The sequence below is a fragment of the Erithacus rubecula genome (assembly GCF_903797595.1).
Source record: "Erithacus rubecula genome assembly, chromosome: 9".
NCBI lineage: Eukaryota > Metazoa > Chordata > Aves > Passeriformes > Muscicapidae > Erithacus > Erithacus rubecula.
Genome location: NC_136660.1, coordinates 13692286 through 13718643, shown reverse-complemented (window position 1 = coordinate 13718643; position 26358 = coordinate 13692286). Strand labels below are relative to the sequence as shown.

At 42.9% G+C, this 26358-nt stretch overlaps 1 protein-coding gene across 1 annotated transcript; it reads right to left on the bottom strand.

Annotated features, from left to right (window-relative positions):
• Nucleotides 1-568: 568 nt before the first annotated feature.
• Nucleotides 569-4590, bottom strand: ZNF503 (zinc finger protein 503). The gene is made up of 2 exons (XM_079312589.1): nucleotides 3872-4590; nucleotides 569-2743 (listed from the first exon to the last, which is right to left on the bottom strand). The coding sequence occupies exons 1-2, from the start codon at nucleotides 4178-4180 to the stop codon at nucleotides 1223-1225; spliced, it is 1830 nt and encodes a 609-aa protein (XP_079168715.1). The 5' UTR covers nucleotides 4181-4590; the 3' UTR covers nucleotides 569-1222.
• Nucleotides 4591-26358: the final 21768 nt, after the last annotated feature.

Sequence of the window (26358 nt, the reverse complement as noted above, 5' to 3'; positions counted from 1 at the left end):
TTTACGTGACGATCTTTTGTGCTGCGGTGCGAACTGAAGAGAGAAATTGAAAATAACTGGATGAGCTCAAACAGCGCTTCCCCAATTACTTCGGAACTTCTCATTTAGAAAGAGATGAATAGTTACGGATTACATTGTTAAAAAAAAGCTTTCGGATAATCATCTTATGCTTTCACAAAACAGTCTTGCCTTCCCCGTTTCTTTCTAAAGCAAGAAGTCTTCTAGTTGAAAACGAGATTAAAACACAGATATTTCACAGTAAAAACATTTTAAAAATAAGTTTACCTTCTTTAAAGAAAGGGAAAGAGATTTAAGCGATTCTCGATTTTCCTATTTTGTGCCAACAAAGTCTACTGACGAGGGGAAAAAATAACCAACTGCGTCTGATTATTTTTTAAGAGAGCCCTGGGGTTACAATAAAAAAAAACTTTGGTTGTGTTTTTTTTTTAAATTTTTAATTAAAATTGAATAAACGCTTAAGGAGAAATTAGCAGTCACCTCCATCCAAGACCTACTCGGGTTTTATAACAGAATCAAAGCGTATTTAAAAAAAAAAAAAAGTAAAACCTTTTAATACATCAAATATACGGAATTTTAATCTTTAAAGCGATACATTGTCTATTTTAGTACATGACGTAAACCTTACTTAACCCTTTTTACAGGGTGGACTTAAAAATTAAAAATAGTTAAGTGTTCCTTTTAAAGAACAAAATAAGGCAAATGAGGTTTTTGGAATAGAATTGTTTTTGTTTTTTCTTCCAGAATACATACAAAAAAATACCAATTCTCTTTCAAGGGTATACACCTTAAAAATAATTGCAATTTGAAATTATAACTGACAAATTGCGAGTTGTTTTTTAGTAACAAACATGCATGTAAATTTTTTTGTTTCAATGAGACATTAAATAAGAACGTACAATACAATCATAGCAATTTTAAAGTAACATTAAAGAGAAGACCTCTATCTTTTTTATTTATATTCTACAATGGGTGTTCCACTTTTACCTATTGAGCTCAGTTTAGTAATGCACTTTATGATTCGTTGTCCCGCTTGAAGCTAACATAAATAAATACAGTGCTCATGGATCCAGTCCTCAAATGAACACTATTTTATAAAAAGTCAGATTTTTTTTTTTTCTTTCCAACTTTTATAAAGTTTCGCAGGGCTTCCTTCCCTTACCGCTAGACTTTGTGTTGTGTGTCAGAGCCCCGCTGCCTGCACTCACTGGTACCCCAGGGCCGAGGCTGTGGTGAGTCTCTGCCCATAGAGTGCGTAAGGGGAGTAGTAGGGTCCGGTGGCAGCGGGCACGGGCACGGGGGCCCCGGGGGTGGGCAGGGGGCTCTTGGAGTAGGGGTGGTAGCGGCTGCCGAGTCCCAGCGCGTGGTGCGGGCTGCGCAAGGCCAGCGTGCCCGGGCTGCCCGGGGCGCCCGTCGTGGGGATGTGCATATGGCACGCCATGGCTGCAGCCGCTGCGCTGGCCAGCGACGAGGAGCTGGGGTAGCTGGAGAGCAGTTTATCGGTGCCCGGGAAGGCAGTATGGGTCCGCAAGTGGCTAAGCAGCTCCTCCGAGGTGGCAAAGCGCTTGTCGCAGGGTCCGTTGGCCGACACCCAGTTGCAGATGTGTGGCTGGGGGTCATTGGGGAGCATGAAGCCGTAGGGGTACAAAGGGTGGCCGGCTAGCGAAGGCGGCGTGGCGCCGGTCAGCGAGGAGTGGACGCTGTGCAAAGGGTGGGTGGGGTAGACGAGGGGGTATCCGGACTTGAGGGCTTGGTCGTGGGCGCAGGAGGCTCCGGCGGCGCCTGCCAGGTGGCTGGCGCAGTGGTAGCTCAGGCAGTAGGGGTCTCGGCACAGGCTCGCCGTCATCACCGACGGCGGCGACGCGCCCGCCAGCGGGCTCGACCCCGCCGGCTTGCTGCAGCCCAGGCTGCTGGCAGCGGCCAGCTGGGCCCCCACCAGGCTGGAGGATTTGGTGGGGTCCAGAGCCACTCCGTGCGGCAGGAACTGTGGCGGGTAGCCGGCGTAGGCTCCAGCCAGCGTCCCCGGGTAGCTCATGCCCGCCGGGGGCAGGGGGAAAACGGTCTGGCCCGGCTTGTAAGGGGAGACGGGGGCCACGAGGCCGGAGCCCAGAACGGAGGTGGAGGAGGTGGCGGTGGTGCTGCTGCAGGAGGAGGCGGAGTCCGATGCGATGGGCTTGGAGCCCGGCGTGCTCTCCTGGTGCTGGTTGACCTCCACGTTAATCCCGGCACAGCTCACGCTAATCCGGCTGTGGCTGATGCTGGTGGTGCCCGGGCCTCCCTCCGAGCCGGAGCTGCCGCTCTTTCCGCAGCCCTCCGAGTCCTTCTTGTCCTCCCCGCCTTTTCCCTCGGCCGGCAGCAGCCCGGGCGAGCAGGCGGAGGCGCTGGAGTTGGGGCTGCCTGTCCTTGGGGTGAACGGCTGGCAGGTGGCGCTCGGCACCCGGAATCCCGACTTCTCCCCGGCCGCGACCCCCGCGGCGGGGGCGCCCGCGCAGCCCGCCGCCCCCGGCTCCTTCTTCTCCGCGCCTGGCTTGGAGTACGGCTTGAAGCTCGATTTGTCCTCCACGCCAATGTCGCTGAGCTTCAAGGGGCCCGACTTGGAGTCCTTGTCGCCTCCGGAGCCATTGGAGGTGACCGAGGAGAGTTTGGAGGAAGGGGACGGGTCCGGCTTCCCTATCTGCGAGCAAGTTTGTGCCAAAAGGGCCAGGGGACTCTTCTTTGCATCCAGCTGCGGAAATCAGAAGGACACACAAAGAAAGAGATTTAATCGGGGTCCGAGAAAACCCCCTTTGCATGCATAGGACTCTTGTCCCGTAGGTTTCTGCAGAGTGCAGCCTGGAAGTAAGGAACAGTTTGTGCGCATTCATCAACTTGACAGCCCCCTCCCCTGAATGCACCATTTTCCATAAAGCCTTTAAAAAGGGCTGGGGATTTTCGTATCCCTGCTAGCCCGCCGCGGCCGCCTTCAATGCCCCCAGCCCCGCCGGCAGCGGCCGGGCAGCGCGGAGCTCGGCGTCTCTCGGGCCGCGCTGGCCCGCAAACCCGCCCGGGAACTATAGCGACTGCAGCATTTCTGCACCCTGACTGCTGGCACTATTTATAAACAGGGCCCGAGTTAGCCGGCGAGCAGGGCTTCCCGGGAGAAGGGTGTCCTCGCTCCGCAGAGACCTTAATGAAATCATTCATTCCCACGGACACACCCTTCCCACCACCAGCTCCGTTTCGAGTTTCGGTCCCGCAAACAGCGAGCTACGGAGAGGGGGACCGGCAAGCTCGACAGAGCAAAAAGGGGACCTACAGGCCCCCCGAAGTACAGATCCGTGTCGGTACTTGAAAGGAATTTCGGTGAGCCGAAATAGTTATCCTGCCGCACCCACGTTTGAGCCTGTCGCTCTCCGCGTCGTGTCGTCCTGTCCCGTGTGTGTCCCCCCCACCCCAAAACAGTCCCTGCAAAAACAAGGTTGTTTGACGCTTGGAGCGCTGCTTATTTGTTTGGCCGGATCGTGACCCCAGCGGGGATCGGTTCGTTCACTCACCCCTCCCCTCAAAAAAAAAAAAAAAAAAAAAAAAAAAAAAAAAAAAAAAAAAAAAAAAAAAAGAAAGAAAGAAAGAAAAAAAAAGCTTAAAATAGCAAAAAGAAAATATTAATTTACACAGGAACTATAAAGTATCCCAGTAAGCACGGAAACAATACCCAGGAGCGGTTCCTCGCACTAAGTCGAGATCAAAAAAGCCCCTGTCCCGGTATAAATGCATTTCAAAGCGCAGGAAAGTGCCGAGGGCGGCTGGCGGAGCCGCCATGCACAGCCAGCGCCCGGGCAGGGACGAGAGAAAGCGACGGGGGCCGGGTCCTTACCTCGATGGGGCTGACGGGCGTGGAGGGTAAAGGCTGCAGGTATTCAGGGTGTAAAATGTGTCCAGTCCGCGCCGTGAGCATTTTCAAGACTTTGATGGGAAGGCGGTTGGCTTGGCGTAGCGGGTCCGAGGGGGGGACGGCGTGGAAGCAGGGCTTGGCGGCGGCGCTGCTGCCGTTATTCCCAGCGTGCCCGTTCGGCCCGGCGAGGTCGGCGGCGCTGCGGCTGCGGCGGGGGCTGCCTCCGGGCTCGCTGAGGCTGCTGCTGCGCTTACTACTTCTTATAGCAGAAAGCGAGGGCGATGTGATCATGACCCAAAACCTCGCATGAAAACTGGGGCAAGTGGCGCCGCTCGCACTCGGAAACGCTCGCTCGCTTTCTGCGGGCGAGAAAGGAAAAAAGCCACACGCCCCCCGAGCAGAAAAACAAACATACAATGTCCCGTGGCTCTCTCTGGCGGGGAGGGCGTGGGTGGGGAGGGGGAGGGAAAGGGGGAGCCGGCCGGAGAGAAAGAGGAGGAAAAAAAGCCGAGTAATCCTTGGGCTGTGCTGGGGGCGGGGGTGGGGGCTGCGAGCGTGTGCCGCGGTCCCCCTCGGCCGCTCTCAGCTCCCCCGGCTGGCGCGGCGCGGAGCGCTCGCCTCCGCCGCTCAGCTGTGATGCGAGCCGCTGCCCATCCAGCCCGGGATCTGGCAAAGAAACTCACTTCAAAAGCAGCTGAATTAGTCTGAGATTAAAGCCTTTGCCGCCTTCCAATCAAATGGGACCCCGAGGTGATTGGAGGGTCAAGGGGATGTGACGTTCCCTTTTCTGGGCTTTTTTTTTTTTCCTCCGTTTTTAATGGTCTCTCGCTCTTTTTTTTTTTTTTTTTTTTTTTCCTTTCCTCGTCCGCCTTCCCTCTCCCCTCCCCTCCTTCCTTGTTTTCGCTCCTAGGATGGGATGGGCGTTAATTCTGTGTTTCACATCACGCGCTGCGAGCGTTTTTCTTCCTCCGCAGCCAGCGCGGATCGCGCGGCAGCGGCGGAGCGGCCGCGGGCTGGGGGCGCCGCGCCTGCCGGGGGGCGGCCGCGGGCTCCGCCGCGCTCCCCCCGCCCGCCCCCGCCGCTCGCACAGCGCTCCGAGCTCGACCTGCCGCCTGCCACGCACGGCGCTGCGGGCCCGGCCCGCGCCCCCCTCCCCGGGGCCGGCCCGCCGGCACCGCTCCGGGGCCGCCGCCGCGCCGTGTCCCCCCCGGGACCCGCGGAAGGGCGCGGGGCGCTTTTCCCGCCCCTCCCGCCTGACAGCGCGGGGGAGGCCCGGCCGAGAACCTGCAGAGCTCCGGCCTGCACGTCGCCGGCGGCAGCGGGCGGGAGCCGGGGCGCTGCGGCGCGGCTTGCGGCGGCGCGGGGAGCGCGGCGGGATTGGGGGAGGTCGTCACACGCGGGGCTGTCACGCACAGCCCGCCGCCGCCTTTCGGGACTCTCCGCCCCGCCGTCAATTGTCAGTGCTCCCCAACCGCAATCAATCAGTTATTTGTCAGCCCCTGTCAATCCGCCCTTGATTTATGTCAGCTTTTGTTGCTGATTACAAGCCTGGTGTGACTTGAAGGGGGAAGGAGAGAGAGAGGGAGAGGGAGGAAGGAAAACAGAGGGAAAGACGGGCTCCTCGGAGAAAAACCCTTTTAATTTACGGAATAAATCCTTGGAGTAAACTGGATTTGTTTGCCAGCAGCCGATAGCCCTCCCTAGCCCCTCAACGCCCTGTCGAGAAGGGCTGCTGGACTCCTCTTCCCCTTTCCTCTTGGGCCTCTTCGAAAGTGTCCTTCGTCCCTGCAGCCGCCGGGCTGAATCGCCCGCCAGTAGTGGGGGCCTGGGAAGGCGTCCCCTCGCTTTAACGAGAGTATTGGATCGCCATTTAAGTGTTTGATTTTCAGCTAGCCTGTGCTGAGAGCCTTCTGGGTACGCACACTGTGTCCACCCGGGCACTACAAATGTCCTGCTTTGTGTCTGTGCGTTCCCGAAGGGTACCGAGTCCGCTGCCCTCAACCCCGTTTTTACCGGTGCTGGCGGATGCCCCGAGCGGAATCCGCAACCCTTCAAGTCACTGGGTTGCCTTTTTCTTTTCTCTTTGTACTTTGCTTCCCACTATCCCCCCACCTCCTCATCCCATAACATTTTTTCACAGGCAAAATGTGTTAATCAATCTTTTACTTTTGTTTCCGGATCTGACATGGTGGCCCACACAATCTACAACATTAACAAAAAGGTCACTTAGAGATAAAACACGTTTGACAAGTGAAGAACAAGGCAAGTGCTTTAGGGGTCGCGTCCAATTCCTGACCTGGACTCCAACCAGAACAGGCGCTGATCCTGGAAGGGTTGGACGAGAGGAAGGACTTTCACTTTCTCACGTTTAGATCTGCTGAACCAAGTCCTTTTCCTTCCCTTGAAACACCGATCTGCCCCAGTCCCTAAACAGATGTGTCAGATAGTCTTTAATGACCTACGCTTCTTACGATGTATATGTGAGGCAGGTTTTCCTCGGTATCCCCCCCTTCCCCCGCCCCCGCCAAGCGGTACCCTTTAAATCTCGCAGCACAGTAAGTATATCCGCTGTATTTTATTTAAACCACTTTAGTCTTTTACTATAGTGTAGAGAGTAAGATAAATACATGGAGCTCCTTTTGCTTTAATTAAGATGCGATTATTTTTATCAAACTTTTAAATTTCTATATTTTCTCTGAATTATAAGGTTTATTGGCACAACTTCTCGGTGGAAAGTCATAAACGTACTTTCATTTTGCAATCACCGCGGTCATCTTGCAAGACCATCAAAATTAAAAGGTGGGGGGGGAGGTAGAGAAAGAAATCTTGCATAAACCCCACAATATTGCAATAGGACTGACAAGACCCACAACTTGCCCTCGAGGAACTCCCCCCCCTTCCTTTATCTAGAGTGGAAGTGACTTGAATCTGCCCCAGGTTTTCCCCCAGTTCTTTCTTTTGTTGTCAAGTCCAATTGATAAATGGAGTGCAGTAAAACTCTGGAAGAAAAAAAAAAAAAAAAAAAAAAAAAAAAAAAAAAAAAAAAAAAAAAAGCTGAAACCTTCCTTTGTGTTCATTTGCATTAAAGTGCTTGGAACAGCTGTTTTCCTTACAGGACCGGGGAGACTCCTATCTGTTTTCTCGTTGTATTTATCCTGCCTCCCAGGGTGAAAGACTAAAGATTAATTGTCTTAAGGTAGAGTCAGCTGTGGGAAGGCTCTCCCTCCCCATTTTTCCTTCTCTCTCTCTCTTTTCTTGTGGAGGTGAGGGTGATTTCGGGAAAGGGTTGTTTTACTTGCAAGCCAAGGAAGCAAAGGCGATAGCCGGTACATGTATAAAACAGGCAGCGCACCGACGGGAAAAGCAAGGGACGAAGCGGGGGGAAGAGCACGAACCCCGATCTTTCTGGCTGAAGTAGAAGCATCAGAGGGTAATTTAATTAGCAACTTCAGAGGACAGCTTTTTCATTCGCTTTTCCTTTTCTTTTTTTTTTTTTTTTTTCCTCCACTCAGCCTTTGAAATGATATTTAAATCGCACTCAGTACTGTAAACTTTTTTATGCACAACCTTGTAAAAAATCAGCCCCAAGACATATCCTCCCCTTTGCGCCCTCCAAAGCATTTTTGAGCTCTGAGAGCTTATTCACTGCGCTTAACACACGCAGAAAACGATTCCCAGCGAGGGGCTCGGAGTTAGGATGCACAGGCGTAGGATCGGGCGGGCGGCGGGGCTGCAGCTTGAAAGCGGTGCGGAGTTTCTGATCTGCCTGCTGTGGGCTCCTTTCCTCTCTCGAGCCGAAGAAGAGGGATTCTGTTCTGCTCGTTACCTTCGCGAGGGATTCTTGTTTAATGAGTCCTTGCAGACGGTTTGCTGTTTGGCATTTACTTGTGTAGTCTTGTTGAAGTTTTGGTGGCTGTTGCTTTTATTCCTTTGGAAAAAAAATCCAAGGGTTGGAACCCGTCTTCCTCCTTTTACAGAGGAAAATTGTAACTTAAAAAAAAGGGAGAGCAAAGGAGGAATTAATTAACAAGTGCCAGTCCACACTTTCCTTTACCTACCAGCTATTGGCAAGCATGTCAAGTCGATTTTATTTGCACACAATGGAAATGATTTATTTTCTCTTAAAAAGGAGTGGGCTGGCAGATATTTGAGGAGGAGAGGAGAGCGAGAGCGAGAGAGGAAAAAAAGTTTGAAAATGCCTTGAACTATTCACTGTCGAGATGGCTAATCAGTATTGAGGCTCGAGGGCACTCGGGCAGCTTTTCAATGCGGTTTTCCTTTCATCTCAAGCTGGATGGAGGCGCTCAATTAAAAGCCTATCAGTTTGTAAGTAAATCAACGCCTATCAAAGTTGTCACATCAAACAAAACGATTATTATTGCAGCCCGCCTCCCCTATTAATCTCCCTCTAAAATAATCCGCTTGACAGGTCAGGCTGGCGAGCTGCAAACCCTGGTCAGGATCACCCAAAAAACCCGGACTGACTATTTTTCCCTCGGGAGAGGGAACTGCAGAAACCTCGACACCAGTGTGCCTGCTCTGCGAGCTTGCTCTCTTGCCATTTAAGTGTCAGCTTCTGTAGATCATGTTGGAAAAGGGCGTTTAGTCTTTTAAACAGAGCAGCAACAACCCTACAGGCCCTTTAGTTCAGCTTTTTTGTTTATTTGTTTTTTCTTTCTCCCCTCTTTCTTTTCTATCGTTTCGAACAAGATTAAGATTTTAATTAGAAGAAACAGAGTTGCCGAGTTGTGTCTGGGTTGTGTTTCTATGCGTAACAAAATTCAGTTACGTGTCTGTCCATCCGGTGCATCAAATTTATTTCTTTTAATAGTACTTACATTTCACTATCTACTCCAAGATTTTAATTAAGATATACACTGCATTCCATTTTTGTAGATGGTGCATCTTCTTAATTTTTTTACCCCCTCTCACAAGAATCATAGTACTTCATATAAGAAGAAATGTGATGGATTATCAGAAATACACCACCACGATTTTGTACATTTGGAGAGGCTCTTCCCCCCCACCCCCCCTTATTTTTTTTTCCCTTTTAAAATTTGTTTTCTCTTTTTTTTTTTTTTTTTTAGTGCGAGACTGCATGTGGTCTGCTAATAACTGATGCATCTGTCCAGGTATCCAGCAGAGGTGTGGGGTATTTATTCCAGAATGTTTTTAAAGCAAGTCGTTGGAAAGCTTGCTAACATAAAGTACGATTTCCAAACCCCTCCCCTGTTCACATAGTACCTGAAAATATTTACCCTTATGGTTGTAATTACTTTCCTAACACATAGAAGCAATATATATTTTACTCTGCATGAGATGTAGGTAATCGTTTTATAAGCGGTGATAATTTCCGAGCCATCTTCAAAATAATAGTCACGTTTAAGCGAACGTGAATTTTAGTAGTCGGTGGCATTTTTACTAAACGAGCAGAAAATCACTTTTGTTTGCTTGTTTGGATGGTTGCTTACTGCTTTCGGAAACATACCTTCGCCTAGAATGTTTTCAAATGCGTTTGTCTAATTTTGTTCCTTTTGTTACACCCAGATAAGGAAGAGATTAATGCACCTCATAATAAAAAAAAAAAAAAACCCACCCCAACCTTTCTCTTTTTAGCCCTTTGACAGATTTCCCTCTTGACATTGTTTCATGTGTGAGTGTGAAAATTTTTACTCCCGTGTTGAAACCCGTTTGCCAACAGCTATTTTCCAAATCTACCCTCTTTTATGTTTAAGGTGTTTCTTATGCAAACAGCTGTTATTTAAAATATGCCTTAAGGTAACTTTCTAGGGGGAGAGGGAGAGAGCAAGTCAAATAATTGCAATGACACAAGCAAGGCTGGGTATGTTTTCTGTTAAGTGCATGGAGATTTTTAGTGTCATTTCACGTTTTTAAATGTACTACGATTAAAATGATCGTACCCAATGCGAGCGAAAATGTTTTCTAATTCGTACATAAGTAACTCAGATTGGTATTTGGCGTCTAGATTGTAAGAGTGAACAAAAAGGAAAAAAAAAGAAAAAAAAAGTCTTGTAGCTTTTGTAACACCTTGGTCTGATCACTCCATCTCAGCAATCATAAAGGCATCTTTGTGTTTATCTTCTGCGAAAGCCTGGAGGCTACGGGAGAGAATTGTACCAACTAAGCACATATTTGGTTACAGTAATCCCTCAGAAATTAACCATGGCACACAATGGAGGCGATCTCCAGCTTCGTCACGTCACTCGGATCCCAAGTGTGGAGAGTGTTTATTGACAACTTTGTTATGGAAACTGTGCAGATCAACCAGATGTGTCTTCAACAGGGAGGTACAGTGTAGGAACAGCGTCCTTTGAGATACGAGGAAGGGTTTTGAGGATGTGGCTGGAAAGGGCACTGGAACCCAAATAATTATCCTTATCTAAACACCCTAATGACAAATGGACAATGATCCTCGACTCAATTACAAGACGGCTATGTTTGGCAGGGGCACGAAGAAGCATGCAATATATCTTAGCTATTTTCTTGAAACCGTCTAGGTCCACGATCCCAAAAGGTTGAAATAATCTTAATTTTTAATATCTATTAGCTTGTTTTCATTTATCCCTAACGATGCATTTAGGTCTCCTCTAATCCCCACTGCTTTCATTTTTAGTTTTTTACACCCTAAAATTAATTCCACCTAAAGTACATTTTTCATTTTGTACTGTACTAGCGACGTGCAAATAATTTACATCAGCGTTCATCAGGACTGTCCTGAAGTGATGGATCATTTTGTTGAGTTGCAGTAAAAGTGCAGAATGATCTATAATGATGTAATATATACATTAAAAGGGTGTCTGGATGATCAGAGTTTTGCTAAAAATGTAAAAGGGCTTTTTGATTGATAACAGGGTTGCTGTTTTTCTGCAAAGGCTGTCACAGGCTGACACAATGCTTGAGTTATTAGGGCAGAGAAGGGCAACCATAAATTTCCAACGTCAGGCAAAAACTCTCTTTATTGTCTATATGATGGATGGGCCTCCGTACTAGACACCAAATACTTCGTATCACCCTTAAATGGGAACACATTTTTCGTGGCCATAATTCATGTTTTTTAAATAGAAAGTTTGAAATGCCTGCCTATATTTCACAATCCTGACATATTTATGAATCACTCCCTGCATGCAAATATAATTATTTAAAGCACTGAGGTGACATATGGGTTAGAAATGTACCAAATGCTGTTAGCGGAGTGATTTTTTTTAATTCCCTAAATTGAACACCATAGAAAACTCTGCCTGTCTGTTCAGATCAATAAAGTCGAAGGTGAAGTTTTACTGATTTTGTCAGTGCCACATACAGATATTCGGTTTTGATTAGGTGAAGCTGACAAAAAGGGAGTCTTTTTGCAATTACCATTAGGTTAATGAAAGAAACACTCATCTTTCTCTTGGCACCCCCACGCAGGCATACGCGTTTTCCCCCCTTTCTTTTCGGGGGATGAACTAGCCGGAGGTAGGTTTGACAGGCTTTCTTTTTTTTTTTTTTTTTTCTTCCCTGAATTTATTTTCCGTCCAGCTGCGCTCGTCTGGGAGGGAGTGCCGGTGTGCCGGCGGGAGAGGGGGCTGATGAGAGCGGGCAGGGCGGGCAGGCGGCGGAGCGGCCCCGCGGGGTCACTGCCCGCTCCGGCGGCGGGCTGGGGCGAGCACAGCGCAGCACAGCAGCGCAGCCGCCGCTTCGCCGCCGTCATTACGGGGAAAGTCAGCCCAGCCCTCCGCGGGAAGGCCCGGGCGGCAACGCCTGCGGGAGGGAGGGCACGGCCGCCGGGGCCGCCGCCCAGAGCCCCGGGGCAGCCCCGGCCGCCGCCGCTTCCGCCGGGGCGGGCGGGGCCGCCCGTGTGCGCTCCGCTGCGCTGCGCTCCGCAGCGCTCCTCCCGCCCGCCGGCTGCGCCCGCCCCGCCGCGGGCAGAGCGGGGCCGGGGCGGCGGGGCCTGCGGGACACCCCGAGCGGGGCGGGGGCACGCTGCAGCCTTTGGCGGGCTCCTCCTTCCTCCCGCGGACCGGGAGCTGCTTACTCAGCCTGCGGGTCTGACCCGCAGCGCACACCTTTGTGTTTAATTGATTGAAACTCACGTTAGTTTCGCTAGAGCTCGAGGGATGTGAGAATCAAAACCGCAGAGTGTCTTGAATATTTTTTCCCGCGTACTTGTGTGTAAATGTGTAAAATATTTGCACTAGTCCAAACTTACTATAGCAGACTGACTCTTTGCCCATAAAATGTTAAATCAACCATGACCAGACTCATTTTCCCATGTCAGCCAAGAGGACTCTGTAAATCAACACATTAGGGCTTCGCTGGGTTGGAGCTGCGTGTGCTTCATGCAAAGTGGCCCTGACAGTCGCTCTCCTGGTGCTGTGGTTGTCAGCCTGTGCCTGACTGCAGCATTGTCAGGTGGCAGCAGGAAACCTTGCAGGTTGAGTGCAAAATCACTGGCGACGCAACATGCAAGAGCCTGACAACTGGCAAAACAGAAGGAAATTATATGGGCTGCTTTACCTTTTGATGTGATTGTGCTTTAAAGACTCATAGATGTTTTGCAAAGCCTGTTGCATCAGCCTGGACTGCTTAGAAGGGCCTGTGTCTCCCCTGAAGGCCTGCTTAGTTGTATGTGAGCAGAGATGTTCTGCAGGCACTTCCTACCATCCCAAGATGGAACCCTTAGAAGCCATTACAGAAAAGCTCATCTCAAGGTCAGGAAGGAGTGTGTGATAGCTCTACCTGGAAGCAAATGAACGCAGTGGATAAATACAGCTAAAAAAAAAAAAAAAATAGCACTGACCATATGTAGCTGTGCCTAAAGAACCAAGACAAGCTCCATTCTTTGTTCAAGAAAAATTATTAATCCCTCCAACTCTAAACAATATGTGTTCTGTAAAAAGCCTCAGCCAGCTAGTCCTTATCTAAACCACTATCTCTGGGTAAGGGTTCAGATACCAGAAAGCTTATTTCTGGGTGCTAGTAGGTTGAAAGGAACAGGAGACATAATATAGCATATAACAAAATAATATCACTTCTTACTACCACACAACAAATATCAGTAATTACACACATTGAATCAGATTAGATTCAGATATCAAGGTAAAGCTTTGTGCTATATTTCTTGAAAGGGGCCTCAGCTTAGAGAAATCATTATCCAGTGCTCCTTGCTGGATTGCCTCCCACTCAGAGGAGTGACCCAGCTATGACCCAGACTCGGAACACTTGTGTATAAATTTAATTTTCAGCATGACATCATTTCAACTGGAGTCTTACCTCTTTGCTCATTGTTGTGCCATGTGGCTTACCTGGAGGTAAAGAAAGAAAAGATAGTAAGAAAATGTGCCAAATATTAGAAAATGTGAGTTCATCTGAAAAGTGTGCACACAGCTACTTCTATCTTGTGGTCAAGTAAGATGAAATAATTGAGCCACCAGTAAGGTGGAAAGGAAAAACTTACGTGATTAGTTTAAAATCTCACAAGATGTCAAAAGGAACATTTAAGGGCTACTTAGGAAGGGACAATACAAACTCTGCTTGCTAAATTTCCCACGTTTAAAAGAAAAGGCATTAGCCAAACAAGTGCCTGTACCAACATTTCTTCTTGATCACTGCTCTCAACACCTGAACAATGAAAATTTGTTCCTCTAAATTCAGTGTACTTTCTAAGGGGAGTTTTGCATGTTTGCTGAGATTGATTAAGCACACGTGTTATTTCATCTAATTGTAATATTTTATTTTTCATTAACTGAGCAGAGTGTTCTGTTTTATGTAATTTTTTTCCCATAAAAAAACCCCACCTCAAAAGAGATTTATTTCTTCTTTTTCTTCATCATTCACACAAAGTTCATATTCTTAATGGAAAACAAAGTAGGCAATAGCATGAGCCTATGAAGAGTTTTTTTCTCTGACAAGTTTCATTCAGGTACTCTCAGCTCTGGTAAATGTACTACATTTAGTGTTATGAGTAGAGATTAAAGACACAAGTCCTTACAGTATATTCTGTTCAAGTAAACTTCTGAAACTGTGGCCATTGAAAAACAGAGACTAGACAGAGTTAGTGACACTTAAGTATCATTTCCAGGTGTACCATTAACAGTGTTCAACTACATTTTGCAGCTCCATATCTGTGAAACAGAGTTCTGGTATTTAGTTTTCCATTACAAAGAGTTGTAATCAGGATAAGACAGTAAATGCTTTAGTGCATTACCATGGCAGAAAAATACAAGAACATAATCTCACACTGCCTGTAGAAAAGCTCCGACATTATGCGGTGTGACTGGCTGTATAATAGCATAGTCAAATCAAGAGGATCATCTCATTCCTGTTTGAATGCCATGATTTCTTGTCAGAATTAAACATGCTGGTGCTGCTGCAACTTCTGTGTTTTGCATTACTCAGTCATTGGAAACAAACATGCATCATCAAGGTTTCTTATTCCCCCACTGATTTTCAAATTCATGAAAGGATGTAATAATACAACTTATGCATGTAATAATGATGTTTGATTCTTTGAATTAGTAGTTGCTACAGATTTCTATAATATCTGAAGTTAGTGTTCTTATTGTTTACTTTCTATTTATACAGTATGATGTTTTTGCCTGTGACCTTGAAATCATGAGTAATTTGTAGGACAAATTATTACTGTTAACAATAAGTAATACTCATAAACCAAAGGAGAAAAAATAACAACCCGGATGCCATTTTTTTGTTACTCATCATGAAAACTATGTAGACAGGATTTTTTGAAAGGGTATATTTCTAATTATGGCATGCATATAAACAACTATGGAACTGTAATGAGCTCTTTATTGTGAAAGTAAAAGCTGTTCTTGGCCAGAATCGTCTCCTTTCAATATGACTCTTATAATCATTTGTGCAATAAAGAAAACTGGAGCTCAGTTGTAGATATGGAGATAAGTTGATCTTGATTTTTTTGGCCAACATTTGGAATTTCTGTGCCTAGGATGGCATGAAAATCTCTGTTATGTGCAGTAGCACAGGACAAGATTAGTTCAGCTGAGTTCTGGGTGAGCAACTTGGTGTAACAGAGAGAAAAGTTGGAAGGAAATATGTTTCTTTCCTGTGGCAGTCTGTAGTTCTATTTATATATTTATTATGGAGTAATGAAAGCAGTAACATTTTTACAGTGAACAGTAAATAATCATGGGATGCCAAAATACCCAATCCATGGTAGGGTATATTTATGTTTGTAGTATATATACACACAAAAAAAGTGCTACCTCTTGGAGGAGTGTTGGGCTAAAGATGGTCTGGTATTTTTTACACATTCTTGGCTGCATGTCTCTAGATAGATCAAATGTTTATCCGTAGTGCCCTTATATCTTCCCAGAAGGCCTGTATGCTTGCTTGTGGAATATTATGAAGTACTCCAGAAATTAAAAAAAAAAATCTTTAACAGCTACAGATTTCTCCAGTTACCTGTCCTCAGTGTGGGCAGTAGAATATCAAAAGATCTGTTGCACTGGGGACTTCCTAAGACTTTGAAAGGTAGGGTGAATTTCATCCTTAGAAGATTAAGAACTGAATCAGACTCCTGAAGTACAGAAAAATTAATTTAGCAGTTATAAAGACATCAAATTGATGACACCAGAGAATGAAGTGCAGAATGTCCTCCCCTGCCTTGCCAGAATAATTAGGGAACAGTTCATTCATATGCTCTCTGTTGTTTCTGCAAAAATATCAGTCGTGTGAAGGGACTTCTGTGACGGAGATGCCTATGAACTCAGCTCACAGATTATTTAACAGCTGGAGACTGGCAACATCTTTGATACAGACCTTTAGATAGTAGTCAGTGGTTACTGGCCCCATGTTATCTTCCAAAAAGTTATTTGAATTTTTTACCTCTGCTCATATACTAAGGATGACTTTGATTCTTTGCCCTTTTCCTGTTAAGGATTTTTTGCTTCACCTTTAAGTGACAAGTTCAGATACGAAGTTCTTGATTTTTGTCAGTTTAGGTCAGTTGTGAGCACAGTTTTTGGATTAAAAATGCTTAGTCTTCCACCTTTCTATTCTATATAAAATAAAATTGCCTGAAGATATCCACTATAATCTAATCTATGATATTCTGATAGGTATGCTATCAACTTTAACATTTTTAAATCTTAAGCGAATATATGATATCACTGTTTAATACAAATAGGTCTGACTTATCATAAATATATTTAATGCATAATGCATGTCACTCAGGTACTATTGTCAGTAATGGATGAGGAACAACATTAGGATAATTTATAAATGTAGAGAAAATAATTTTTCAGTAGTTAGTGTTTTTCAGGGAGTTGGTTTCTAATAACAACATTTTGGTCATAATACATTTCTAGGATAACTTAAATGACTTGTGCAAATTACTGAACTAACCCAAGTGCTTTTATTATACCTGAAACACTGCAAGTGTCTCGTGTTATAAAAATATATGTAAAATTATTTCGGCACTTTTGTTTGTTTTGAGTCAAGCAGTGAAACAAATTTTGCTTGCTTACAAAGTGAAAAAGCCGTCCCCTCAGCCTGTGTGTGAATTGTGAGATGCCAATGAGTTGGAGAGGAGCCTTAATGATAACTCTCTTTTCCCTAATAGTAGGGAATCCTTAAAGGATATTTATAGAGAGAACAAGTATCTCAAGTGAAGGAGGGAACATAGCTCAGGCACACTGTGGGCTGCAGTGGTGCTGAACCCAGCATGACTGCTCCAGGGGAGGGTGAACTGTCACTGCTGGGCTGGAAAAAAGCTTTTCTTCAGCTTTCCCATGATTTTGAGGTGTGCCAAGCCTATCAGAGGCTGTACCTACCCTGTCAGTTTAAGATGCTCTCAGGCTTTGCTGGCATACACTGTTCACTTTTAGGCTTCCCCCTGGAAGAAATAATTTCCTTCCTGCTAACATAAAGTTTGAGGCTGGTTTAGCAGGCAGTTCACTTAATTGGGCATTGCACTGGGATCATACAGGCTCATGCTGGGCTTCATTTTCTCTATTCATGTGAGGTACACCAATATCCAGAAGGCCATGGATATTCATGTGCCCCCTTAGAGCCATCAGACATGTGCCACACATTTTATGTCTCACACAAAATTGTAGAAATCTGTCTGAAAGTAATGCGACCTTTAATTTTTTAGTCTTCTGACTTTTAACCAATGACTAAACAAAATTACGATGTTGTAGGGACACACAGGTATGAAGTGAGACCTGAGAAGATTTGGCTTGCTGGAAGTAGCCTGGACTAGTGCTGAGGAAAGGTTTCTCAGTAGCACACAAGAGGAGGTCGCTTGATGGCACCTTGGCATGGATGCTTCTGAGTGTGGAGATGAGTATCTTGAAGGAAAATCCCTGAAAGCTACATACTGAAAAGATAAGGATGTCAGTAGTGCCCTTATATCTTTCCAAAAGGCCTATGTATACTTGTTTGTGGAATATTATGAAGTACTCCAGGGGAAAAAAAAAAAGATCTTTAACAGCTACGGATTTCTCCAGTTACTTGTCCTTGGTGTGGGCACTAGAATATCAAAAGATCTGTTACACTGGGGTGGATGACAGGCTGAATGGCCTCAGGAACCTCTAGCTGATACAGACTGTGCCGGGGTAGAAAACTGGTGTTCCAGTCTGTCCTTTATGCCAGGCTGATTTTCCCTCTTGAATGAGCTGGGGCTGCCAGACACCAGAGCACTATGGCTGTCCCCTAGGTGTCCTCTAACAGGTTTTTGGCATGCTGGGAGCTGTCACTAACTGCTACATTGGGTCAGACTGCTTTTACAGAGCACACCTGAGAGGCCGTGTTAGACATGGAGCATTGATTAAGTGATTACAAGATATGCACAGTACTAGAATGGCCCATGGCTGGAGGTGGTAAGGAACAGTTGTGGAGCCAGTTTGGAAATCAGCCCATTCCACATAAACAGGACTTGGAGCTGAGGCTTTCTTATCTTACAAGGAGGAAATACCAGGGCATTATAGACGTGCTTTTCAGTATCTGGCTCCAAATGTCAATGACAATCTTAGTGACTCTCAAATAAAAGGACATTAAACATACAAGGTTGGGCATAGAAAAGAATGAAGTGCCAGAATAGAGGTTGCCTCTACTCTCTTGGTTCTGTTGTTTAGTTCATGGATTTAGTCTTAAGGATAGAACATGAAGATTAAATGATATTACCCCTGTATCATCCCTGCCTCATTTGGTGCAAAATCTGAAAGACAATGCCAAAAGATCATGATTTGTCACTGACCCCTTTGAGAAGTATGGTAGCAGCAAAATATAGCAAAGCAGCCTATTTTTTTTTCACCCACACAGAACACACAGAAATCAGATAAAAAATGAGAAACCTGTAGCTGTTTCCATACCAAATTAGAGGACTAAAACCAATAAAGGATTATAAATTAAGGTATTTATAAGAAAGCACTTTTAAACCAGTAAATTATGAGTACTAGATATTAGTATTATAAGCATACAGAAAAGTAATGCAGTTATGCTTGCTAGATAAAGGTTATGTGCACATGCAAACACACTGGTTTGCCATTTTGTAATCAGTAATAATTATCATAGCTCAGCAACAGGGTAAACAGGAGGACCTCTATTTTGCATAAGAAATTGAAATAAAATTATTTTCTAACGGCATTAGACTGGCAAATTTGATAGAAGTATTATGATCTGAAACTATATGGTTATGTTAAATGGATATATTGATTTTTGTTGTTAAAACAAGCATAAAGTAACCTGGACTAATTTTAAGGGAGTCAGCTGAAAAAAACCTCTCCAAATGGTACAAAGTGGAAGTTCTGTTCAGTGTGAGATGCTTAGCCTGGCTTGGGGAGTGGGGAGAGTTTAGTATGGGCTGTACTTCTGGGCCACTGTTTTTGCTTTGATCAACAAGACCACATCTTGTGGAACTTCCTGTAGAAATCTCTTGATCATACATATTCACCTCTCTCCAATTTGTTTCATAAGAAGAGATTGAAGTCCTGTTATAGCCCCAACTTTTGTCCATTGATTTTGGCTTTTATTTTTATACTCTACATTCTACAAGAGGGAAAATACTTCTCGTTTTTAATTACACATAGAAAAGTGATTATCATTTGTGGGTTTTATCCCCACTCCTGAGTGGTATTAGCAAGACAGCCAACCTTTCAAGCTATCCTCAGTGTAACTAACTGTAAAATTGGGATATTAATGCTTAATTGAGATGGGTATAGTAGGACTTAATTGATTAATATATGTAAAATGTCATGAAATTTGCAGGTGAATAACATTTTACAAGTGTAAGGTTGGACTTTATATTTTAGCATAACCAGTATAAATAGCAGCAAGAACCTATCATTATGAACAATTTTTACAAACACATTTACTTATCTTTCCACTAAAAGACAAATTAATATACTGTACAGTGAATACAATTTGAAGTGGTAAATGAAGAAGAGAATTAACATGCATTTCCATTCACTAGAAGTAGAAGATGAATGCCAATAAATTTCCTTGTAGATAACAATTTGAAAATATTATTTTTAATATGTCAGTTTATGGGCCAGTATGATGAAATATATATATTCATTATATATAAGTGGTCATTAAGCTTAAAATAGAATCTCCAAAATCAATGGACTTGTCAAGTTTTCTTTTTTGCTCACTTACCTGTTTAGCTGATGAAGGCAACCAAGGTACAGAATGTTCCACACGTGACCCAAATGTAGCACAGTGATCTAACTCAGAAGAATCATGTGAACAACTCTGTCACTCAGAATCACCAGTATAATGACTAGAAATAAATCCATAACCCTGTGGTGTTTTTGGTTATGGTGAGTTAATAGTATTAAAATGTGCTGCCATGTCCATCTTACACCATCATGGTGTAACTCATGCTATCTCCATTTTGATCCAGAGACAAACCCTGGGAGACTTTGAAGTTATTTTATTTTTATGTCCATTCAATCATTGCCTTCTTTTGAAAATATGTCCACTAGCATCTGTTTCTACTTTGATTTTGTAATGTGGACATTGCTCTGCTTGCACTAAAATAGGTTGTTCTTAATTAGGCATATATGTTTTCCAACACCATCAGCTGACAGCAACTTTACTCATCTGAGTGGGAATCCAGCAAGAAACATAAGCATGGAGAGCTTTATATTGTATTGTTAGTCTTCTACTATACTGTTATCAGTCCACTTTCATCTTTACCTGAGAAGAACATTTAGTAATCTGAAGCTCTGAACTGTTCTCTTGTGACTGTGGAAAAGGTCCCCAGCATGATGGACAAATATCAGCTTGTTTTTGGATACTTCTGTATGTATGGAGTCAAATTTGGATTCCAAAATTAGGACAAGAATTTCCTTAAGTGTAGCATTGGTCTGTCTCTAATAATCTCCTCAGTATAAACAGGAAATCTCTTTGGTTTTAGTCTGCTATTTCTTTTGTATTTCTCACCAAATGAAGGCTTATCAAAAGATTTTTATTTGTTTTTTGTTATTTGTACAGATGGTATGGAGACTGAAACATAACATACAACTTACACTCTGTTCTCAATGAATGATGCATTACTTTGGCTCAGCTACTTTCTTTTTACTTTCCCACTTGGATAGTGAGAGGGGTCTAGAAACAGGTTTTTGTAAAGAAGGGGTGAAATTCTATTGGCAAAGTTGTAATGAATCTAATCTCAATATCACAGGAATGCTTGACTCACAAGTTGGATTTTTTTCCCTGCATTTCCTGTTTATAATAATGCCATTTTCTTGTTAAATAACAGTTTCTGCAGAAAATACCTTACCCTTCACTGGGCTCCTTTGTTCTTGCACTTGCATACTCATATTTTTTAATTTTTGAAGAACTGAAAATTGTGTGACTGAATTGTGATAGATGCAGGAGAACCTGGAGAACCTAGGATAAAAATGTCTTGTAGGACCAGCAGGTACTATAGAATCTACAATGTACAATTAGTGACTCTTTCTGCTTCATCTTACCTAGGAATGGTGGTTATGCATGTATTGAATTTGAAAGATTTCTCAGTTGGTATATTTTTTTATGCAAGGAGAGTAGAAAAAAGGAATAAAACACTGAAGTGACTATTCAGGAAGAGTGGAATTAAACTAAACCACCATGCTTTGCCATGCACTCTGAAATTTTCAAGAAGTGTAAAACCTGTTTCTTGTAGTGTTCATGTTTATGTATATTTCTCTGTTTTAATAGACAATATGTTGCTTGTGGAGACCTCTGGAACTTTCAGCTTTCAGCTCCTCCCTCTTGCATCATGTGTGTGCATGTTCTTTTGCTAGTGATGTCTCCAGATGCATAATTAATGCTTGCTGTGCTATATTTATCCCTCCTCACCCAGAAGGATGGGTGGATGAAAGTAATGAGTGAGTAATGGGAAAAGTTGCTGTTTAACAATCTGCAGAGGATGGTGGCTTTTGTTTGGGTTTTGTTCTTTCCTAAACATCCAAATTGTTAGCAACTTCCATACATTTCTGTGGGATTCTTTGGTACTTAAAAGGTATTACAAAAACCAGCAACTGCTTCAGAACTGAACAATGGGGAACAAAAACATTTGCCATTTAAAATACAGAAGTTATTCCATACTGAAGTGTAGGAGGCTGACTACTAATTGGACTCTATATTCTTGCTTACTACTTTTCTCAGCAGAGTATCATGTACCTGTTATCTCTGTGGAAGGCTGTGGTTCTCCCCTTTGCTGGTAAAACCTGCTCAAAGATGTAAGATTAAAGGATGAGGCTTTGAGAAGCAGGGAAGGAACCTGTTTGTTAATGTCAGATGTTCCCACACTTTGGCTTGAACTTCCTGATCATACATTTTTCTGTGGGGTAAAGAACATCTTTAGGGATAGAGGCTGTTAGGGGCACAGGGCCCCAACCAGTGTGTATTTCCAATAGTATGTGCCTATTTATAGGTAGGTCTGTCTTATTATGCAGTGCTGTTTGCAAAACAACATGCAGAATGTGTCTTCTTGGATTAATCAGGTGAATATAGTTCTTTCTGAGAAAGTAAAATCAAAATGAAACAAAACCCGAACAAAACAAACAAAAATCCCCCTCTTCTCCCCTTCCCCTCTCACCCCCCCAACCTCCCCCCAAAAAAACCAACAAAAAAACAACCTATAAACCCCTCTCAAAACCCCAAAACACCTCTGGCCAGTCTGGTAATTTAGTTCTACAGTGTGTTGCCAAGACAGCTGGAACAAGAGAGAGCAGCTCAACGAAAGCTGCTCTGGCCTCTGCACCCACTTCCTTTGTTTTTGACCTCTGTATTCAAGCACTTCCTGCAATAAGTTTTGTCTTTGAAACCAGCACAGTGTGACAGACAGTTTCTGCCCCAGACATTGTGACAGAGATCTGTAACAAGAAAATACCTCAGTCAGCCTCAAATCTGCTATTTAGAATAGAACTGCAATGTTGTATAGCCTCAAATTAGACTTTATCCTAGCTTTAGTACCCTTTTTCCCCTGAGTTCTGATTGTTGAATTCTTATGAGCAAGCATCAATGCCCAGAGATGTACAGTTGATTCAGTATTGCAATTTACTTTCCCACAATTGTGTAGCCAGCCAACCTGAAATTCACCTACACATAATGGATTGTAGGGAAGTATAGCACTTCAAATCTGTTGTGAGTCAGTCGTTTTAGGCTTAGAAAAAAATAATCTCTGTGTATTTGTGCAACATATAATTATAGGAGAAGAGTAGCAAAAAGCTTCCATACCAAGCTTACTGAATTATTTCAAATTTTTAAAAAATCTTATGATCTTACTATTAAGTGTTCTATGCCTCCATGATTAGCAACACGACTTTGGAACTTGGCAGAAGGAAAAGCCTGGCATTCTTTTAATAGCTTTAATAAAAAAATAAAAAAATTAGAGTGCATAAATTAAAAGGAACTGAAAAACACAATTTCTCATCTTTGGTTTGTGCTATACATTTAGTTTTGACAATATGTCCAAATCTTGCAATATTCTACAAAGCTTGTGGATGCCCCATGTCAGCATCTTTCTTCTGTGTGCTGTACTCTAGATGAGACAGAGAGTCATAATCACCCTTTAGCTTGGAATAATTCTTTTACTGCAAATATTGTCTAGTTGGAGTAAAGAATTTATGTTTCTTGCCTATCTTTTTATGGAAATAATAATTTTTTTATGTAATACACACTCCAAACAAGACAAAGCAAAACAGAGTGTTGTGTACAGTTAGGGTATCAGACCTAGATCTTGGGAGGTGCAGCTTCAGTTCCCCAGATGATAATAAATACAAGCTTTTATACAAATGAAGTAAATGAAGTATCCATTCTATGCCCCAGTTCCTTTTTTTTTTTTTTTTGGAGGATAATAAGAAGAGGATTTTTTTATTTTCCTGACATAGCCTGTGAATAAGTGTATTAAAAATGATAGAAGTTCTGGTAACACAGTGCATTGAGGAACTTAGTGATATTTTACCTAAATGAAGTAATTTACTTATTTCTGTCTAATCTATAGTCTGAAGGAAACAGAGTTCTGTATATTATAAAACCCAACCAACCAAACACCAAAATGCGCCAAAACAAAACTCTGTACCCCAACATATCTTATGAGAAGGCAGAAATAAATGGCACAATCAATTGTTGTTATGTCTTAGTTGCTGAGCATGTAACTTATTAAATATCATTCTAGCCTAATAGCTATAATGTGCTATATAATGTAACATTAGGTATTTTTAATTGTATTTAGGTCATATCATGGTCAACAAAACTGTCATTACCTTTATTGGAAACAAGATGAAATTACTGAGCACAAAATTTAGGAAAGGGTTTTTTTCCCTGTCATCAAAGCTTTTATGTTGTTCTGTTTTTTGAAAAGTCAGCTTATAGAATAATGCATTTTGAAGTATGTACATAAATTTGCCTTAAAAGAATGCTAACAATGTTACAAAATGAAGCTTTTCAGAGACATCAGAAGATGCTGAACTTCAGGGTGCCTTTGCAATAAAAGAGTGAGTGAGCTTATTTGCTGCATTAATTCACAATGACCATGTAGCCTCACTGGGCTCATACCACACTTTTGCCATATAATAGGAAAATAATAAACAAATATATCCCAGAGATGCTTTTAGGCATAATTCAGGTTTTCTTGGGGACACTGGAGGAATGAAAGAGCCAAAATGCAAGAAGTAGGAAATAGACTGGACGCTCTGCTTTTGTGTTGTGGGAAAGGGTAAAACTCAGAAACTCTAGATGAATGTAGAAATATTAACCCCCTATCTTTCTCACACGAGTCTCCACAATAATGCAAAAATGTAAATAAAGACCAAGAAGGAGAGCAAACCTAGAGTTGTTACATGAGCCATCGGTAGTATGAGATAACCAATTTTCATTGACTGCTGTCCTGGACAAATTCATCCTGCAGAGTTTCAAACACTCCAGCATGGGCATACTTCTGGAAAAAAACCCCAACACTTTAATGTCACTCAGATGTTCTTATCTTGAAGTTTTATAGCACAATGTCACAATGTCATACTAATGCTTTTCAAGAAAAGGTGTACCAGTGTATTGAATACATATGCATAACTTGCTTTTCAGATCCCTTTAACCTGTTTATCACTGGCTGTTAAATATCTCTATAAGTGGCAGTATGAGAAATAGTTTGGAGATAGGAAAGAAGAAACCTAATTTGCAGCAGTTCAGCTTGGGAATGGCAAATGACATCATCATTACAGTATTTCTTTCTGTAAGACTAAAGTACACACTTTATTGTACTTTATCTTCTTCCTATCAGGGTTTTTTCCCTGCATGTTCCACAGCAGGGAGTGCTAGTGATGCCGTTTCCTGGAAGACATCTGAAGTTATTAGTTTGGACATTAAACACCTTATTTAACTCTTTGTGATTAAAAACAGGTGTAAAGGAAGCTACATATGAATAAAATGTTCCTCTGGCAATACAGAGAAAAATGTCTGTACTACAGTCAATCTTATTCAGCTAAATCAATTCACTTTGTATTCACTTCATATTGCTGTGGATACTTATTAACAAATATTTTGAGACAATATTTTCATTGTTAGCATCAAGAAAATGAGTTTTATGGCTAAACTGTAAGCCAAATTTTCTGAAGGTCAAGTTGGAAAAATTCTGTTACTTGACTATTGAGATTTTTTGTCTGAAATAATTTGCTTCAGAAAATTCTGTTCAAACACACTATTTTGTCAGGAGAAATATATGTGAGGTCTTTTTTTTAAAGTAGACTATCATTTATTTGACTTACTCTGAAATACAGGATAATTGAATTTGTGTACATGGAGGCATACATACATAGTGTGCTGCAAGCTGGAAAACAGACCATTTTGATTCACTCAAATATTTTTATAACTTTCAGTTAATGAAAGAATCAGGATTGCTATTATTCCCTCTAATAAATGTTCAGTGCTCATTTAAGATGGGGAAATGCTTGTATACAAAGGCTTTATATGAAATGATATAATTAATTTGGTGATTGGTGCTATGCCATATTTACTGGTTTGTATTAGCTAATTATTTAATCAGTTGGTCAATGAGATTTCCTAATTGTAACCGAGTACAACATTTTAAGCAACTGACTCCTAAAATGACACAAAGCTCTATTTTTATTATATGAAGAACTTAAAAATAAGTGGCAGATCTGATGGGTACCTACCATGGTTCCAACAAACTGCTTCCCAGTTGTTTGGAGCTGGATTCCATGTATTATTTTGAACATATAATGCTCTTTATTCAAAGAACAGGTCAGCATATATATGTATGTGTGTGTATAAAAGATGTACTGAGCATATTAGTGTAACTCAAAACCCCCAAGTTTTCAAAAGTCCATGTTGGTTTTGTCTGAATATAACTCCTATATCAAGCAGTTTCGGCGACAGAATGTTAAAAATCTTAGGAAATGTTATTTAATGGCACATACAAAAGTGCCACCTTCTGCATCTAACTGCAGTGAAACTGATTCTTTAAATAAACAAGTGATTTATATATTTTTTCACAAAAATGCATTGTAAAAGAGACATTTCAAAGGTCAGCTATGGCAAACTGTTACGTGAACTATTTTAACCTCTGCAAAGAATCATCACAAAACTTTCACATCTGAGGAACCACTGAAAAATATATTCTGTAAGTACAAACTTAGTCCTTTGAAGCTTTACTCATATAGGCAGCTCTATCAAAGCTAAATAAAACCTTCAGATGATGCAGGTTGCGTGGGGCCAGGACTCAAGAAGGTAATGTTTTGAGATGCTCAGAAGTACAGATACATATGGTAAGGTGAAAAACAGCCTAAACTCAGAGGCTGCCTCATGTTCGTCTAGAAGCTGTACTATAAAGTGACACTGATGATCAGCTGGCTCAAAAGCTGGAGAAGCCCTTGGATTTACATACACTGTGATGGATTTTAGCTTTCTAACAACATGGGGCACAAACTAATGAGCTCATTGACTCAGCCTGAAAGCGGAGACTGTGTTATGACTTTGTTACA

Coding starts and splice junctions, on each gene's coding strand:
- ZNF503 (XM_079312589.1), bottom strand. CDS start 4,180: ATGATCACATCGCCCTCGCTTTCTGCTATAAGAAGTAGTAAGCGCAGC. Junction 2,744..3,871: donor CGCCCGTCAGCCCCATCGAG/GTAAGGACCCGG, acceptor TGATTTCCGCAG/CTGGATGCAAAGAAGAGTCC.